At 38.0% G+C, this 20,086-nt stretch overlaps 1 protein-coding gene across 2 annotated transcripts in view; it reads left to right on the forward strand.

Annotated features, from left to right (window-relative positions):
• The first annotated feature begins 13,820 nt into the window (after positions 1–13,820).
• Positions 13,821–20,086, forward strand: part of asic1b (acid-sensing (proton-gated) ion channel 1b) — a 149,163-nt gene continuing 142,897 nt past the window's right edge. The window contains exon 1 of one of the 2 annotated variants that reach the window (XM_065243320.2): positions 13,821–14,980. In XM_065243320.2, the coding sequence (XP_065099392.1) occupies positions 14,616–14,980 (365 nt within the window). In that variant the 5' untranslated portion in view covers positions 13,821–14,615. Of the gene's footprint in view, positions 14,981–16,307; positions 16,399–20,086 lie in introns of those variants that run through there. The other variant, XM_065243322.2, reaches the window with a different exon arrangement.

Raw genomic sequence — 20,086 nt, forward strand, 5'->3', positions numbered from 1 at the left:
ATGGATTTCAGTCACTGTACACAAGAGGGCGCCACTACACAACACTGAATAATAGAAATACACATGCATACTAAACTTATATTCTAGAAACGTCCATATTTAAAGTTCATTCATTTCCCAGGGTTTAATCTGACTCTGTATGTATGAAAATTTTAATATTTAAGTGTTTCACAGCATTTCTCAGCTGCTTTATATGTCATAAAATCTTCTCTCACGCTACTTAACATTTCAAACAGAGTCAGACCAAACCACAAAAGACCTGAAAACAACAGCGATGCCAAATCCCCTTTAATATCGTCACTCATTAATGCAAAAGTCATTAAAGTTGGTCTTTATCTCTTATCAGAGCCCATTAGACTGAGCTGTAATTGAGCTCCGTTCAACATCTCTCCCGGTTCACACGGACACACGGGTTTATCCTCCGGTCTTTCTCACGATTCTCGAGTCTGATCATTCAGAGAGTGTTTTAATTAAAGATGTTTGTTCTTGATCATGTGTCGTCACCTAATGAGAGGATTTGAGTTCCCACAGATGATTTTTGAAAGTCAATCACGTATAGCTGGAGTTTGCTAACAGGCCTCTCTCTCTTTCTCTTTGTGGTTGACAGTGGATGCTGCTGTGTCCCATCATCCTCCTCTTCATCAGATAACGGGAAACTCAACTCCTCATCAGAGGTTTATCATGGCTGATAGCGCCTCGGTGTCTGGCGAGCTGCTGGTGTGTTCTCCTGAGGTTTGAGTATGCATACTGTAGCGTCACATCCTCAGGCTCTCTGTCACATACGCTCATCGTGACCCAGGTACTGTACACGCTGTCATAGGCGGGTAAAAGCTCTCAGAGTAGACGTGCCGGTCACTGCGTTTCACATCAAGAGCTTTGTGGTCCTGGGAGACGCCGCCCCATCTGTAAAGTAGAGGTCAAACACAGCCTTTGTGTTGCTTTATATTAAAAATGCACCGATTGCAATTTTCTTGACCGATTCTGATTTCCGATTTGTCTGTAGTGACCTGCAAATAATGATTTTTGACTGCTGCGATTTTTTTTCTAAAAACTATAATTCACAGCATATAGGCGACAAACAAAAATCCACAAAAGCTTTTTCATCATAAAGTATTGCACTTTCACCCAAACTGCATTATTAAATTACATGATTGTCTTTAATTTAAACAGATCTTAAAATAAATTGCTCTCAGACTCAGATGTTAGATCGTGTCTGTGAAACTGATTACTGCTACGTGATTGGCTTGTAACTGGCTGCGTGTGTGATAAGTAGGGATGGGTGCGAGTACTCGTAGGTGGCATTGACGATCGATCATGAAAGTGATGATTGTGTGGGATTATTTATTTATTTTTTGTGATTATGGCGCAAATGGAGGTCTAATTGGTTAGTGTTACAAGCGTATGTGGTCCATAGTAAAGACTGGGTGTGTGTTGACGTTGTGTTGATGTTGTGTTGCATTGCGCAGACCAAATGACCTATGACTTCATAACTATGATTCAAAAGCAACTGGAGAAGTCCACTCCCAAAGTGCACCCCGGTCGAGTTTACGCAACGCTCCACACCTCACGTATCAGTCTTGATACGACTTCAATTTATTATACAACATGCATCTATTTGCACAACATGCAAAACCTAAAGTTAGTTATGTACTGGACAAAGTTTAACTAAGTTTTGGATGTGCACCATTATAACAGCATGCTTTAAAACACATCCAGTCAAAGCACATGGATTGCACACCATGATGTTTTCAAAGGAAGCGCCGCACTTTTCCAAAAAGCAGCTGTCGTTTCTTTTTGCTCTCGGCGCTGAGGGCCCAGAGTTGAAAAATGTTAAACTTTGGGTGAAACTCTCATCTCGTCAATGTCACTTCTCAATCGGCTGTCCAATCACATTGGAGAAGGGACACATAACACAACAACCAACTGGCGCATCATTCAACGACAGATAAACAAAGCAGAAGTATAACCGTGGGTTCACACCAGCCGCGTTTGAGACGTCAAATTCGCGTCTAGTTTGCCGCTTGAACATTTTGAGTTTACTCGCTTCAGTTGCGCATGAAATTCTAGTCATCGAGACATTTACGCGGAAATTCACGTCATGGGAGGGACTTCTGTGGAAGTTGAAATTCGCCAAAGTTCAAATTTTTCAACTCGTGCGTTTGCCGCAGCAACGCTCAATTCGCGTCATTTGCACAAACTAGATGCGCGAATGAGGTGGAATCGCGTCTGCCGTGCTAATCGCCTCATTCGCTCCAAACGTCAACGTGTCTTTACATTAACTTAATATTGAAATCACTCACGCTTGATGCCTCTACCGCGGCTGGTCTGAACGCAGCATAACAATCAAAGTGCTTAGCTGAAAAAACACTGGCAAGCGCCCACAGTCGCCATCAATTGGGCATTTTTAGTCACGTTTAACCTTGGAGAACCCACAGGGTCAAATTTGGCCGCTGTTAATTGCTGCTACCCAAAATCTTCTTGGGTTCTCCAGGGTTAAATGCTTTGGTGTACTAAGTCTTTTGCTATCATTTTAGCGATAAGCTGTGTCTTGCCCTGACCTTTTCTACGGCTCTCTGGTATCTCTTGACATTTGATGTTTAAATATAAGATGATAATGCATTGAACTTGTGACGGCGCTGTACATTTTGCACCTGATCAAAGTGAAGCCGAAAATCACTGTGTCCTTTTGAAACCATAGTGCCTCCGTGTAATTACGGCGGGAGTTGTGGGGGCGTTTGAGTCGAGGCCTTTGTCCAACGGATCACTTTTCTGGGTACAGAATTAGATTAATGCTGCTGTTTAATAACGGGTCGGGTGCTGCTTCCACTGCTGAGACGTTATTGCTTGCGCCACTGGCAACAAAATGACCGTCTCGGAATCAAAATGTTGTGACTGACTGGCATAAAATCGGCCAATTCTGGTCTCTATGTGCATCTATACTTTATATATGTCTATGCATCCATAAACTGCTTTAGGGCATATGGATAAATTATACAAAAGTTATTTTCTCTTGGATAATAATTTGGAAAAGAGTGTTGTTGCTCATGGCCTAAGAAACCTCTCAGATGATGTGCTAGTGTTTGTCTTCATCTCTCTTGACACGGATGAAAATGATCCACAGGCCAATTTGCGATCTTTAATTGTAATTAAACCACAAGAGAAAGAATCAATAACCGCTGGTCATCGTATCAGTCGCCGTGTTTACAGTCACTTTCTCCTTTTACCGCCTCCAAGTCTTTCTCTCTGTTAAATCTCTCTTTCATCTTAGTGATATAGGGAGCACAGGAGCTTTCTCTTCTCCTCTGGGAAGGGAGAGATGATCCACAGAGGATCCGAATAGCTGATTGATGGAGGGAAGTCTCACGCATTCGTCTCTGTCTCAGCTGCGGCTCGGCCGAGGACATCGCACACCTCTCTTTCTCTCTCTCTCTCTAGCGTAAAGCTAAAAGGTAATTAAGAGCATCTCCTCAGTCTGATCTATCAGTGTCAGTACGTGTCACCGGCCGGGTCTGATTTGTGTCCCGACCTCAACAGCACTCGTGATATTTTGCACCTGGGGTTTGGTGATGTCACCTCATAGACGATCTGCTGCATGCTGATGTTTGATGAGATATTGAGATTTTATTGTTTGGTTGTTGCTCTTTTATATCTCACCAGACCTATTAGTATTATACACTGTAAACCCGAACAGTACAATGTCCATTTAAAATTAGTGAACTATACTCAAACCTGTGAAAAAAGTTTAGTGAACTTAAAGGTTATATGTGTTTTAAACAATTTCACCACTTTGAGTTCCACAAACAGTTTTTCAAAAATAATGCACCCCGCCTTTAATTTAAAGTGCCCATCTTATGACTGCTTTTCCACAAGTTATATAGGTGTATGAGTTCCATGAAGCATGTTTCAAAAGTTGTTTGCTCGAAATAGCTTGTAGGAAAAGATTGTTATCCATCTCTAGTAGCCTCTGTTTCAGGGCATTTCAGATTGTGCCGTTTTGAGCTAGTCTTACATATTTATGAGCTACTGCTCCTTTGATCACGCCCCACTACTAACGTCATGTGCCCGTGCGCATGCTCAGTGGTCTCGTGAGCAGTACAGACCATCCTGTGTTATTATTTTATATATTATTATTATTATTATTATTAACGGTTTATGTTGCCAACAGACAAATCATACAGAAAAGTATCACTAATAAGTACACTACAGGAGAAGAAACTCATGACACACAATGATTCCTGAGTAAATTGTGATGTTACGTTAGCAGTCACAACAACAAACTCGTTTTCCCTGGACAATGCTAACATATTCCCATTATAAAACACTTTCAAACGCATTATTTTCGCAAATTACATAAATTAAGACCCGGCGGGGGATGTATACTGCTTGTGGACCGCGTGCTAATTGCTAGAAGCTAGCGGGAGGTCCGGACCGTTCGGGGGTTAGCATCGTCAGAAAAGCCGGGGCTGTAAGGCCCGGTCTCGGTGTGTCAAACTCATCATGACACACAAAGATTCCAGCGTAAATTGTGATGTAGCAGTCTGAACAATACACTCATTTTCCCTGGACAATACTAACATATTCCCGTTATAAACATTTTCAAACGCATTATTTTCGCAAATTACAGAAATTAAGACCTGGCGGGGGATGTATACTGCTTGTGGACCGCATGCTAATTGCTAGAAGCTAGCGGGAGGTCCGGACCGTGTATATATCTATGCGGACCGTAAAGTTATTAGAAGCTCACCTCGTCAGAAAAGCCGGGGGGTAACAGTTACGGTCTCGGTTAGTTTGGCAAAAAGCTTTTAGCTCTAGCATCATAAATGTAGTATTTTGTGACAGAAGATGACAACATGCAAAATATAACGTGACTTCTTACCTTTTTTTGTTGATATACAAAGATCGCGAATCGAATCCAGTCTGTTTCAGATGTGTGAATGATCCATGAAAGTCCAATAAAATACATCCAATTACCATTTTGTCCACAAATGCTTATAATCCGTGAAATATAGATACATAGTCTGTTGTTTACATCAGATTTCGCATGAAGGTCTTATCGCCTACAATCTGAGGACTGTTTGCGTCGTAACACACTGTATATAAGATTACTCCGGGTTCCAATAACCACACGTTAAAACTTTGTTTTTAAAAGTAGGTGGGAGTATAATCCATAATATCCAAATAGCGCTGTTATTTCCGTGAGACATGATAACAGCACAGAGGGTCTCATTCAAGTGACTGCTCTATGCTCTCTAGCTACCTGGTGGGTGGAGACCTGCGAGTGGGGTGGTGGGCGGGAAAATTCAAACTGAATGTGACGAAACTTTTTGTTACGTCACAACGGAGCTGAGTTTGAACTCCCGCAATCTGAGAGTCAAGGCAGAGGACATTCAGAAACCTGTATCTCACTCAAAACAGCATGGATGGATTTTTTTCCAAGTTTGTATGCGTGTGGGAGCATCAGAGACACAAAATAACACCCCAAAACCCAGAAAAAGTGAGTTTTTCATAATACGGGCACTTTAAAATATTGCATCCCACCTTTAATTTAAAAAAATGCTTGGTCGAGTACCAAAACACACTTGTAGCCAATCAGCTGTAAGGGGCGTGTCTACTAACAGACATGGTTGCCTGGGTTGCGTATGTGTGGGGCAGGTCTATCAAAAGAAGGCCCAGATTCTACTGGGGTAGGGGCGTGTTTGTTTAGGTTATTTCATATGTCAATATTGGCTTCCTGAGAGCATGGCTCCCCTTTAAGTGATATTTTATGTGGTTTTCAGTAAAGAGAGCACCACTTATGGGAAAACAGTCATTTTAAGTATAGTGTAGATAAATAAGAAATACAATAAAATATAAACTTTTTAATTTTAGGTTAATTGTAATTTTTAAATATTATTTAAAAATGTTTTAGGTGATCACTTTCCAATTTTGAGTACTCTTAACTCGGATTTTAATATTCAAAGTTGTCAAATTTTCCAACTTTAAGTTGTAGTAATTGAAATAAACAAAAAATTATTATTTTTTTATTTAATTATAGTTATTCAAAAAATGTACCTATTAAAACTGTTATTTAGTGCAGAGAGAGAAAATGTTTGCCAGCAAAATTAAGTTACAATTTCAACAAACCACCATTATGGTGATCAGTGTTTGCTTTATCAACTAATTAGCATTTTAAAAGACATACCCCAAAATGACACATTTTTGCTCACACCTACAAAGTGGAAATTTTAAAATGTTATAATAAATTATCTGTGGGGCATTTTGAGCTAAAACTTTACATATGTACTCTGGGGACATCAAAGATTTATTTTACATCTTTAAAAAGTCTTGTGGCATGCCCCTTTAAGTTTATAAACTTAGAAAAAGAGAGACAATCAGTTGCCTATTTTTTTTCGACTTAGTAGAACTTATCGGGGATTACAGTGTACTATTAAGCATAGAGTAAATATATATGAAAAATTTCGTTGCAAAACGAGATATTATTTTTCAGAAATCTCGTTTTTGGTTGTGCATTCCAATTAATATCAATTCAACTGCAGTTGGTTTGTTTTGATTTAAACATTCATAACTTAAAAAATACAGCTAAGTAGCATCATAAAACAAAATAATAACATGATAAGAAAATAATAAACATGTTTTGACAAAATTTTTTAAAACTGAGTTATCATGTTTTGCAACAAAACTCTTCATATAAAACATTATCTTAATAAACAAAACACTGGAACTATTAAGACATAATTTTGTATCCAGTCAGTTTATGATGTTTTTTCTGATAAGTGGTTCTTCTCTTGTTCTTCAGCTCTAAACCTGCCAAACCGAAAATGAATGACTTACTGACATTGAGGTAAAATTAGGTAATTATTCAGAACTGCTTTACATGTGTCAGATTGAAGCTGTCATACGGACAGATAAGAGCACTAAATCATTTAAAACTTTAATTCATTTCCATGTTTACCATTTAAGGCAAACAAAAAGCTTTTTTTGAGTTTGGAAATGGCTTGTTTGGTTTATCAATGTTCTTAACAACCTACTTAATATACGTATAGGCGTCGCTAATAAGAAAACTGTGCAAATATTAATCATTAAAACACAGGCTGTAAATCCTGGTTTTGTCACTAAGTCAATCTTAAAACGTTTAATTTTCGTATTTAACTAAATGAAAAGCGTTGGCTGTAAATAATAATGCCTGTGAATGTTGTTAATTAAGAAAACCGATTAATACAGACAGCTGAAATCTGTTAATAACTGATGAAGAGGATGAGGAAAGCATTGTGTATTCTGCTCCATAATCTTGACATTCAGGAAACCTTTGTTTCTCTAATCCTTTGTGATTGATGTCAATCATTATTAAACAGTGGCATTTAGCTGAAGCCATGTGGATTGTCGAGGTTTCAGTGTTGGGCGGTGAAGTCATTGAACTAAACAAATGAATGATTTCAGCTGTTATCATTGTGAGTATTGAACAGGTGATATGAGTACAGAGACATGTCTGTGATGTGTTGATCCTACATCGGGTTGGAATTTGAGCTGTGAAGTAAAAATTTTAATGAAAAGCATTTGATAATTCAGTAAAAACATACCATCCAAAAGTGTTCATAGACACTTGATATCTGTGAACTGCTTTTACTCCTAAACAAACCCTTTTAAACTGGTTTGCTTGGAGCAATAAGCATCATTTCATGGTCTACGTTAACTATAGACCCGATATAGTCCCACTTAACGTTATGAGGAACCCACTTGTAGCCGAAAGTTTTTTAGTCTGTTACTGAAATTTTATAAAGCTAGTCAGAAAAGACAAAATGTTGTTTTTCTAATCTTTAAAGATACACGCTTTTTTAAAAACATATGCTAATTATCCCCCTAGAGTTCAACATTTGATTTTTACAGTTTTGGAATTCATTCAGCTGATCTCCGGGTCTGGCGCTAGCACTTTTAGTGCTCGCCCATATCTTCCAATAGCATCAGATCTTTCTGAACTTTTGAGTTCCATTTATTTTCACTTTTATTGATACAGAGAAGAACAAAGATAAGTGGCCTATAGGAATCAGTGGTTTTTCGTATTAGCACAAAAGCACAATGACATAACCACTAGGCCAACATTCACGTGCATTACTGGAATTGTATTCAAACTATACTTTCTCATAAAAACTTTTGTACTGCTGTACCTTTGTACTCTTCCTGCATTAGATTAACATAGCTGGCTTGATTTGCTAAGGGTAAAGGGTAAAACTGTGCTTAAATTAGCAAACTCTAAGACGTTTATACTGCTGAAACTAGAAACAAATAGGGACACTCCACTTTTTTTGAAAATATGCTCATTTTCCAGCTCCCATAGATTCAAACATTTCATTTTTACCGTTTTAAAATATATTCAATTGATCTCCGGGTCTGGCGCTACCATGTTTAGCATAGCTTAGCACAATCCATTGAATCTGATTAGACCATTAGCATCGCACTAAAAATAACCAAAGAGTTTTAATATTTTTCCTATTTAAAACTTGACTCTTCTGTCGTCACATTGTGTACTAAGACTGACGGAAAATTAAAAGTTGCGATTTTCTAGACAGATATGGCTATGAACTATACTCTCATTCTGGCGTAACAATCAAGGACTTTTCTGCCTATTGCACCACAATGAGAGTATAGCATATCTGCCTAAATTTTCCGTTGGTCTTAGTAGACGATGTGACTACAGAACAGTCAAGTTTTAAATAGGAAAAATATCGAAACTCTTTGGTTATTTTTATTTAGGCGCGATACTAATAGTCTAATCAGATTCAATGGATTATGCTAGGCTATGCTTAACGTGGTAGCACCAGACCCGGAGATCAGCTGAATGGATTTCAAAACCGTAAAAATCAAATGTTTAACTCTAGGGGAGCTGGAAAAAGAGCTTATGTTCAAAAAAAGTGGAATGTCCCTTTAAGTTGTGGAACATATTTGTCTCTAGTTTCAACAGTATAAACGTCTTAGAGTTTGCTAATTTAAGCACTCATTTTAACCAGTTTTACCCTTTACCCTTAGCAAACCAAGCCAGCTATGTTTCACAAAGATAATATACCAATGAATCTTCAAAAAGTCCATAGTGTCTGCATGAAACTGAATTGAACTGCTCACATGTTACGTTCACACTAAATGTTTTTTTTTTAAGTGTAGAACGCTAAGTAAATGGACTGCATTATATATCGCTTTCATAGACCCATGGCCATCCAAAGCGTTTTACAATATGCCTCACATTCACCCATTCACTCATACACCAAAGGTGGTGTCAGCCATCATATAATTTTAGTTGAATTATATTTTTTAGGAATCACTCGCTTGAAGAGTTGTGGATCTTGAGGAAAATATCGACAATGGTATTTCATTCAAGTACCTTCAACATTCATATTTCAGGTCTTTAAATTCATAAAAAGCAATAACACAAAGCCAGATATGAATGAACTTCTTTTACAGTTCTCAGCAGGTTTAATTAAAAAATAATACAAGAGTTTCTCTGAAACCATACATGGATATCATATGAAGTTGATCAGACTCTTACAGTTTAAGATATTAAAGTGTGGATGACATGAATCAGTTTATAAACTGCTCTGTCAGTACTTCAAAACAGAGGTCTGCTTTACAAGCTTTTCCGCATTGCATTGTGGGATACGACATCTTATGCATACTGTATACATCAAACATACTTCATACTGTAAAACTAGTATGCTAGTCTGCTACCTACAGCATGTGTTGAGATCCAGAACCTTGCAGTGATTTCCCATTTGCATGCACTTTCCCCCTCAAACCATTGGAAACCAAATGGCTTTCACTTTCCTGGAGACAATGTCCTTGGATTTTCTTCAATGTGCCACTCGATTCTGCTCAGTGTCGCTCTGAACCCTGCAGGACCTCATTATAGCTAATCATCCATCTGTCCATTCCTCAAGGGCCGGCCAAGCCTCTCTTTCAACGCCACAGACTTCACGTCAGACTGCCAAGAAGACAGTTCTTATAGATGCGCTTGGCGCACTGAGGTTTGTCAAAGAGTTTACGGCGCTGTAGGGTCAACAGGCTTTTGTTTACCAAACGGAAACACGTGTTTATGCTTTTGGAGTCCAGTTCAGATCTGACAGAACCTGAAAAAGTGCTTACTTTCCAATAGCATCAGATCTTTCTGAACTTTTGAGTGCCATTTATTTTCACTTTTATTGATACAGAAAAGAACAAAGTTAAGTGGCCTATAGGAATCAGTGGTTTTTCGTATTAGCACAAAAGCACAGTGACATAACCACTAGGCCAACATTCACGTGCATTACTGGAATTGTATTCAAACTAAACTTTCTCATAAAAACTTTTGCACTTCTATACCTTTGTACTCTTCCTGCATTAGATTAAGTGCTCAAATGTATTTGTTTGTTGTCAGTTTGTCTTATAGATAATTGCTTTTTTCCATTTAGAAACTCTTAAGTACCAACAATTTTCCTGACAATGCATTTGTTCCATTACATTTCCTTACGTTACATTCGGATGATCAATTAAACTTTTCTTTTCTGTACAGAAGATGTACTGTAAACGGACATACTGTGTCATATTTTGTCATGATGAGCAACATACATAACGGGCTAAAAAATACATTGTGACGAGCTTCGCATCATGCACCCTTGAACAAGAAGTCACCGGCCGCCAATTGAAATGAACAAGATCACGTAGCTCCACCATTGTAAGTCGTGCCGGTGTGCACAGCAACATAAGACTTGTTCTTCAGATGATCCACTATTAGTTTGTTAAAGAGCACCCATTTCATTGCTAAAAAACAAAGATATTTTGTGTATTTGGTATAATACAATGTATTTGCGTGGTTTATGGTAAAAAACACATTATTTTCAACATATCGTACATTTTTGTAGCTCCAGATTTCACTCTCTTCCTGAAACGCACAGATTTAAAAAGCTCTGTGACCCTGATTGGCCAGCTAATCTGTACGTTGTGATTGGCCTGAATACCTCTGACGTCAGCAGGAAATGTGACGCTCCTTACCATGTTTGAAAGATTCGGTTGCTAACAGGAGTTAACTTACAGGCTGTGAGTCTGAAGCCGGAGGAATTATGATAATGTCGGTCTTGTCTACATCTCAGGAAGTAAACTGTTGCCTACAATCCGTGTGTTTGTTGTAGTACAAGAAAATAGATTTATGTTGGAGACGATAACTCGCGTCATCGTTTACTTTGGGGTTGGTATCTTTTGCATATTGTTAACATGAACTAATACACACTTACACACCAAAGGAAATGTAAAAATGTTAATCGGACAATAACCTGTCCAAATGTGTTTAATAGTACAATCATGATAATTACTGTATCACCCTGTTTTTGCTAACTATAAGTGTGTTGTCATACCATCTTGAGTCTTCTCAACAGGCTTTACAACAGATGCACAATCAGAATCGCTTCATTTGTCTCCATCAGTCTTTAAAGAATGGATTTCTTATTTGCTCAAACTTATTTGTGTGTTGTCAGTTTGTCTTGTTGATAATTGTTAACTTTTCATTTAGACACTCATAAGTACCAACACTTTTAAAAAATAATTTCCTGACAATGCAGTTCCATTACATTTCCTCAAGTTCCATCCGGATGATCAATGAAACGTTTAATTTCTGTACAGAAGACGTACTGTAAACTGTCCCAGGACGATGTTGATGGATTTTTCCTCTCAGCCATTTTCTCAATTTCATTACCTGCACTTCCGTCCGCCAGCCATTAAATCTGTTGCACGGTGCATCTGTGAATGCCCATTATGCAGTGAGCAGAGCAAGACGAGAGCTTTGGCAGATGGTTCTGGAAAGAACCGCATGCAGCCGTAGGATCCAAGACATTACCTGTACACTTTAAAAAGCTTTGTTCAGCAAGTGATCTGTGACATGCTCAGAGCAATGGACTATGTATTAACATAAAATAAATGCATATGTAGGACATGGGTTTGATCCCAGAGAAAATGCATACTGATAAAATGTGTACCTGTATAATAATTCGCCAAAGGCATGAATGTTAATAACTAAACTATATCTCTTAAAGGCCTGAGACTTGTACAGAAGCAAATGTTGTTTTTGAGTCAAAGCACAGGCTGGTTTTACACAGCACATGTTAGCGGTCTGACAGATTTCTTTATTCACACAATGGTTGAGTACTCCATTGTTTTATGTGGCTTCATAAAAGTCAATATTGCATGAGATGTGTTGATAAATAAGGTTTATAGTGCCTGAACAATGTTTTATACAGCTACTGTATTACAGGTCTATAGACTGACCTTACATGTAAGATTTTATTTATAGGAATATTCAGCCTTATAGATCAGCACACCGGAAGAAATTGCTTTGAGACATACACCTATACATGTCACATGAGAATATACAGCTCTACATAGACCCTTTATCATTGGCTCATGAGACTAACCCTTAACCTCACTTCAGGTGTCTGGTTTCATATTCTACATCCTTATAATGGATCAATAATCATCCAGATCATATTCAAACCATTTCCAAAAGTGATACAGTTCACAAACAGCTGTTTACCTGGACAGGTTGTTCTGTATCTCTGCTCATTGTAAAAGTTTGCGCACTGACACTTTAGTGGGTTCATGAAAGTTGATCTTCAGCTATGGGCAACATCGCCTCTTATTGATCAGATCTGTGACAGCGACACCCAGCGTTAACCGATACACTCACGGCCGGGAATTAGAATGCATTCAGTGTAATTTCATGGGTGGATTCGCTTTCACCTCTGGGCTGTGAGCTTCTTTAATAACACTCATCAGTACTTAACTACTAACTCATTTATCACTCCAACACCTTCTGGTCAGCAGGTCTGTCCATTCATATACACAAAATAACCGTAGAGAACTGTTTTCATAGATGTCATGACATAAATCAATCTTGTTCATTCATAGATAATATGAAACAATATAAAACATATGATTTAGAGATAAATAGATAGATAGATTTAAGTAGATAGATAGATAGATAGATAGATAGATAGATAGATAGATAGATAGATAGATAGATAGATAGATAGATAGATAGATTAAAAAAATATTCATTAGATTTACTAAATTTTTTAAAGGTAAATGGTTGCATTTAATTTATTTAAGCTACATTTAAATAAAAGTTTTTTGTGTTGCATTTTTTTGTTGATGTAGCTTAAATAAATTGATTGCGACAACTAACCATAAAAAAATTGAGTAAATTGAATGAATAATTTATATATACACACATGCTTCTTGTAAATCATCTTGTCTTTTTCATGTCTTGTCTCGATCTACTTGACAAATAATTGTACATGACTCTAAAGTATAATTAAACAATTAAAAACAATAAAATTTAAATGAATGAAAAATAATGATAACACTTCATGGTTAAGGTTAGGGTACGGTTACATTTCAAAAGTACATTAGTCAAAATTAAATAGCATTAAACAAAAGTTTAACAGCATTTATAGATGTTCATTTCAATATTTACTAATACTTTTTAAATCAAATGTATCTGGTAACATTAGTTATTGCACAATAAATTAAAAACAGCTGTTTGTTAATAATTTACATCTAACAAAGATTAATAATAAAACATGAAGTAATAAGCAGTGTGTATATATATATTGCTAGCAAAATAATTATACATACAAATAAAGAAAATATCGACTTTAAGAAAACATTGATTTATATTTCAAAATTGAATAATAACATAAAAAGTATACAAATATAATGCAAAATAGCGTATAATGCTAAGTACAAAAATTGAATTACATCCCCCTCCCTCCCTCTCTCTCTTTAGAGAAATGGTCTATAGGGCTATACAGAGTGATGGTGAGAGAGTCGCAGTGTGCAGTCTGTGGTTCTTCATGACACGCGCGTCTGCATCTACACCGGACGCACGAGGACTATATAACTCACAAAACGACACTTCAACCGACACGGACAAGCGTACAGTGCTGTGTTAATAACAGAGGGTGATGCCAACATCTGAAGATCCTCTGTGTCACCGTCACCACAACCCGAAACCCGATCCGACCGGGTCTGCCTTCATCCGACTGCTGTGTTTGGAGCGGACGATGTGAAGACATTCGCGTCCAACCGAGCGATGCGTTTCTCGCGTCCGTGCCAGCTGACGGGGACGCGGTCGAATCCATGACATCAATTATACAGGAAATAATTTTCAAGAGATTTTGAGAATACGAATTAAGTGAACGCACAGACATCTGCAACTACAGATTTATTTCAGTGAAGAACACGAGGACTTCAGACGGACGAATAATCGCGCTTATTTCGAGAATATTTTAACTATTTGGATTTTTGCGCGTCTTGCAAAAACTCTACTTTTGAACACACCGTTTTGATTAAATTTTTGTTCACCTGAAAGTGTTTTATGCTCTCACAAAGTAAAAAATTAAATTAAATTTCACCTGGGAGAATCTACATCTCTATTACGTGCAGGTCAAATCAGGTACAAACATCTGGAGTAACAACAGACTGTTAACTTTGTTTTACTTTATTTCACAGTTGGAACTTCCTAGAAAGCTGTGTTTGGTGGGATTTTTGAACCCTCTACATCTGCGTTTAATTCATAAAAACATCTTTAAACCTCCCATACAATGGATCTCAAAACCGAATCAGATGATAACCTGGACTGTGAGCGTCCAGCATCCATCGAGGCTTTTTCGAGCCGCTCCACGCTTCATGGCATCTCACACATGTTCAGTTATGAACGGCACTGTATTAAACGATGCCTCTGGATCATGTTTTTCATGGGCTCGCTCTCGTTCCTGCTGATCGTGTGCGTGGACCGCATCAAATATTACTTCCAGTATCCCCACGTCACAAAGCTGGACGAAGTCACAGCACATGTGATGATATTTCCCGCCGTGACCTTCTGCAACCTGAACTCTTTTCGCTTCAGCCGCGTCATGCGCAACGACCTGTATCACGCGGGCGAGCTGCTCGCGCTGCTGAACGGCAGGTGAGGTAAACACATCTGTAAGACACGGTAAATCAGTAAAATCATAAGAGGGATGTTTTAAAAACATAATAACCAGCCAAAATATAATTATGACAGGTAAACGTTTATTAGCCTAATTCCAGTCGGAACCGTTAACTCCGAAGGTAGCCTAAATTAAAGGTGGCATTGACAAGAAAATCTGTTATGTTGGTTTTCTCTTGCAAATAAAAAAAAACATTGAGGAAGAAACAGTAGGTGACTTTAGATATATTTAAAAGGGTTAATAACAGAAATGTGTACAAGTAACAGGTGTAATGCGGCAGCCATTTTGTTTGTTGACGCGGCGTTGCTGTGCTGGCATAAGGAAATCGGTTCACAAATTGGTTTAGTTTAGCAAAACCTAAACTTTTTAAAATATTTGGTAGGTTGGTAGGGTGGTTGGTAAGTCCTGTTTCAAAATTAAGTTCATAAAACAAAAAAAGACATCTTAAAAATATAAACACACTCCAAGGAAGTATGTGTTAATTTATATTATCCCATTTAACACATTATGTGTCATTTTGTGTTGATTTTGTGTTCAAATAAATAAAAGGGACAACTCAGGATGTGTTAAAAACAACACAAAAATGTGTGGTTCCTATATTAACACATAATGTGTTTTTTAAAACCACCGTTTTAAGAGTGCAGTTTTTATTTTGTTTATTTTTTTACTTAATGGACACTTGTTTGTACTGTATTATGTGTCTAAGATCAGAGATTATTTGTTTCTGATAACATTGATTTTGTAAGATAAATCAACAGACATTGTCAAATTGTAAATTATTATACGTACACTGTATAAAAAAATGCAGAATTTTTGTCAAATCAACATACATTTTATGTTACTTTAACTTAACAAAATAAGTTAAAGATTTGAACTTGTTTTTATAAGTTATGTCAACCCACACAGGTCAAAACTTAAAATAGTAGGTTGAATTGATTTGCAAAACCAAGTTGTTTTAACTTCATGCTGCTTTTTTACAGTGTAATGTTTAGTTAACAATTCACAGATTTTATACTTTTTGTTGCTAAGTGCTGAATCGCTATGTTGTTTTTATCACTTCTGTAAGTCATTTTGGATAAAAGCGTTTGAAAAATGCCCAAATCTACTTCTGGTTGTTGTGTGTCGGAACCTGAAGGCTTTCAGAAATCATCATTTAAAAGTTAAGGCTTTAGACGTTAGGCTTCAGTGTATCTGTGAGGAGAATCGGATCGTTGACTTGCCGTTGGTAAATGAAAAATGATTTCATCGCCTCCGGTGTTGAGAATCCCATGAGGGTTGAAGTGAATCATTATTGATTCGGTGTATAACTGATAACACCGTGCATGGTGCTTGTGGCAAACTGCAGGAGTCAGAGCGACAGAAGTTCTGCTCAGAGTTTGGATTTCTTCTCTCAGGAGTAAGACTGTCACTGTTTTTTGGTTTGGCTGTTGATCTCTTTGAACACATCAGTGCTCTCTATCGACAGCACAATCTGTCTCTTTGCTTTTCAAATGTGGAAGTTTTGATTAATTGATGCTGTAGATTTTGACATTCAACAGCAGGTACACGCTTTGGTGATTGGATTGACGTCGCGTGCACACACACATGGTTTATTTTGTATATTGTGATGTATTGATATAACTGCTTTTGGTGGTTTGTTCAAGTTAGTATTTACAGATCTTAAATAAGACATAGAGTCAGGATTTTGTTGAGGTCTGTCTAGCACTTCAGATATAAGGTGTTTAAAGGGAATTTGAGTATGTTTGAGAGATTTCTATGTTGCATTCATGTGCTTTGAGCTATCAAAGTATTTAAAGTACATTCATTTCTTTTATTATGGGCAAACACTTTATTTAATTGTGGAATGCCGCATTTAATGAGGTTGTCAGGAGGAATTCCTAATTCTGGTCGGCCTTGTAACAGCTATAAACAAACGACCAACCTTCCTCTCAGTAAAATGGAGAATGTGAAATTTGCTATCATTTGCATAAAGTTGAAATGTTCTTAACTTTGTTGCATAGCTGAACACGCCCACTTCCTGTTGCCAATGGTAACTGTCACTTGTTTTCACTGCCTGAAGTCATCAAGCTTCCATTAAAATGAACAAGATCATATAGCTTCACGTTGCTAGTCGCTGGGGTGTGCACCACAGTATAAGACCTGATATCTCATTTATAAAGCGTGCCAGTTCCCACGCAAATGTTGTGATCTATAAAAAACAAAAACTTGATGGGAGAATAGGCTTGCATGGTGGAATCTAAGGATGATTCATGTACACACTTGCAGGTGATATGTGATTTATAAAGGGAACATTGCTTTGTTGTTGAAGTCTTAATATTTTTTGGCATATACCATTTTTGCCTTTTGGGCTTTTAGTAAGGATCCTACACACAGTTTTATTAATGAGACCCCTGATGTGCAGATAATCCACTGTTGGTTAAAGTTAGTCAACTGTCCAAATGTTTTTAGCTAACAAAAAAAAACAATTAGCTGGAAAGAAAATGCCATCAAGACTTTTCTCAAGAGAGTTCCCTTCAGAGATGCATTTATATAACAGCTTTGTGTCCGAAAACAGATCGGCCGAAAATGAAACACAAATCCATTTCCAATTTATGGCCGATTTTCATGACTGGATTTCGGGATTCCCTCTGCATCACGGAAAAATACTGCTTTAAATTATAAACAAAACAAACTTTTATCTTCACAGAGCGATGTATTCGCGAATATGGTAGCACATGTTCGACGTATTTCCTCCTTTTGCAGCCACTTTTTGTCCACATTTCTTGCAAACTGAATATCCATCTTTAAGGAAAACCCCGCCTTCATTTATCAGATACCCAAAGTATTCCCATTCTGCAAATTTTAACTTTTTTCAGGTTGGGGATAGAGCTTAGATTTTGTAGTCACTGGATCTGATATTTCCTCTGCTGTACATAAACGAGTGGCGTCTAGCAGTCTTTATTAAGGCCATTTCACACGGTACGCGGCAACCGCGAGTGTTTAGTTCTTTTTCAATAGGAGACGTGCGGAAAGCGGCAAACGGGGGCGGTTACAGAGGTGAAGCGGAGTTGGTCCACACGCCTTGCTCGTGCACCCAAAATTCTGTTCCTTCTCCGGACATGGTACTTCATGACAGGCGCAGTTGAAGATAAACATATTTGCACTAAATGCTGCACAAAACGCTTCCAATACAAGAGAAAAGCTGAAGCCGCACGGCGATTTTGCCGCTTACCGCGTACCGTGTGAAACGGCCATTATTATATTTTTTCCAAAACCGGGAATAAGCAAATGTTTATGGTATGATAATCATATAATTTTATATTATGGTATACCATCATACCGGTATACCGTTACAATCCTAAAGGGGATCGCACACCGGCCGCGACGTTCTAAAAAAATCGAACACATTATTTTCTATGAGTGTATGCACACCGGCCGCCCAGCTTTGACTCAGGAAGTTGCTCAAATCCCTGTCGCGCCACACAGCGCCACTCACATAGTTTAACATTAAATAACATCATATTTGTCCCAAATCATTAACGATTAACATTATCTGCTAACGTATATTTTGCATTTTGAAGTAGACGCTATCTGACGAAGCTCGTGCTATTTAATGTGCACTTCCGGTTTATGAATCCTCCGAGTTGTCCTACATGCGACTCGACACGGCGTGACGCTGAGCTGCGCGGCTGGTGTGCGACCCCCTTAAGGGTGACAACACGTGCCATTTTTCTGGGATGCATCCTTGCCAGGATTTCAAGTGCGTCTTCCGGAAGTCGCATTTGTTGAACTCCCGATGATGCACTTGAAATCCTGGCCAGGACGTGTCCGGGAGAAATGGCACATATAGTCACCCTTCAATCCTGGTAAGTACTGTATCACCCTGCGAGTACTGAAGTTTGTGCTAACCACAAGTGTGTTATCACACCATCTTGGTTCTTCTCAACACGTTTTACAACAGATGAACAATCCGACACGCTTCATTTGTCTCCATCAGTCTTTAAAGGATGGATTTGATGCGTTAGGTTCCGATGGTCTTGAAGCAATCAGGATGGCCAAATATCTGTGATATAAACATCTTCCGTCCCCACACACCCATTCACCTGAAATGTTCCCACATAACACATCTGTCCACATAATTCTGCTTCAGCGCTCTCAAAAAGCAATTCCCTGTGCCGACCGGATATTTTTGGCCGATCGATCCAGAGTTCTGTTTTGCCTGAAGCCCGGCAAGAGAGAAGCGTTGCGACATATTATAATGTCACGAAAACAATCTCAATTTTCCTGAACCCCACCACCTCTTTCTCTGTGTTCTTGAGTTTCAGAGACAGCTGCAGGAGTTTCATAACATCTCTGTGCTCTCGACGACGGCCCACGGCTTTTCACAACATACCACAAATAAGTATTCACATCTGGAGTTTTCCCAGCCCGATCTCACGAAATTCGTGAGTTGGCTAATTGGTATAAATTCCTATGAAGTCAATCGTACAAAAACAAACTAGTCTGTTGTCCAGGCATTTCTGTTGTTTGGTCTTTGAAAGAACTTAAACAACTTCTCTGCTGACAAGCACAGCTTTAATAACATCACGATTCAGTCCAATCCTCATGTTTTGCTCTGACTCAGTCATCTCATTTACTCTGAAATGCTTAACGGTGCAGAAGTTAAATATGTCACATTTTCGCCTGAAATACTAGCTTACTGTGCAGTGCGTACTCTAAACTGTCAACACTATGCATTATAGTAACCGATGCGAGCAATTAACTAACGTTTGCAGTTATAAACATTTTAAACAGCGTTGTGCATCTTAAATACAGCAAGTTGAATGTTAAAGCTTTGACAGTCAAATGTTATAAATTCCAGCTGTAATTACTTCTTTCTCATTTGTCACACTTGGCAAGGACGGTCCAGTTAAGCGCATTGCATTGTGGGATGGAATATTTCTCCTTGCATGTGCATATTTTGCATACTATGCAGAGTATTTGTGCTGTAAGCTGCAGAAATAGTTTGATAAGTATGGTAGTGCAGTTTGGGTCTTACATATTGAAAACAGCTGTGTTTCTTATACAGTAACTTACTGTAATTTGCAGTTTTCTTGCTGTTGCCA

The sequence above is a fragment of the Paramisgurnus dabryanus genome, chromosome 24 (genome assembly GCF_030506205.2).
Source record: "Paramisgurnus dabryanus chromosome 24, PD_genome_1.1, whole genome shotgun sequence".
NCBI lineage: Eukaryota > Metazoa > Chordata > Actinopteri > Cypriniformes > Cobitidae > Paramisgurnus > Paramisgurnus dabryanus.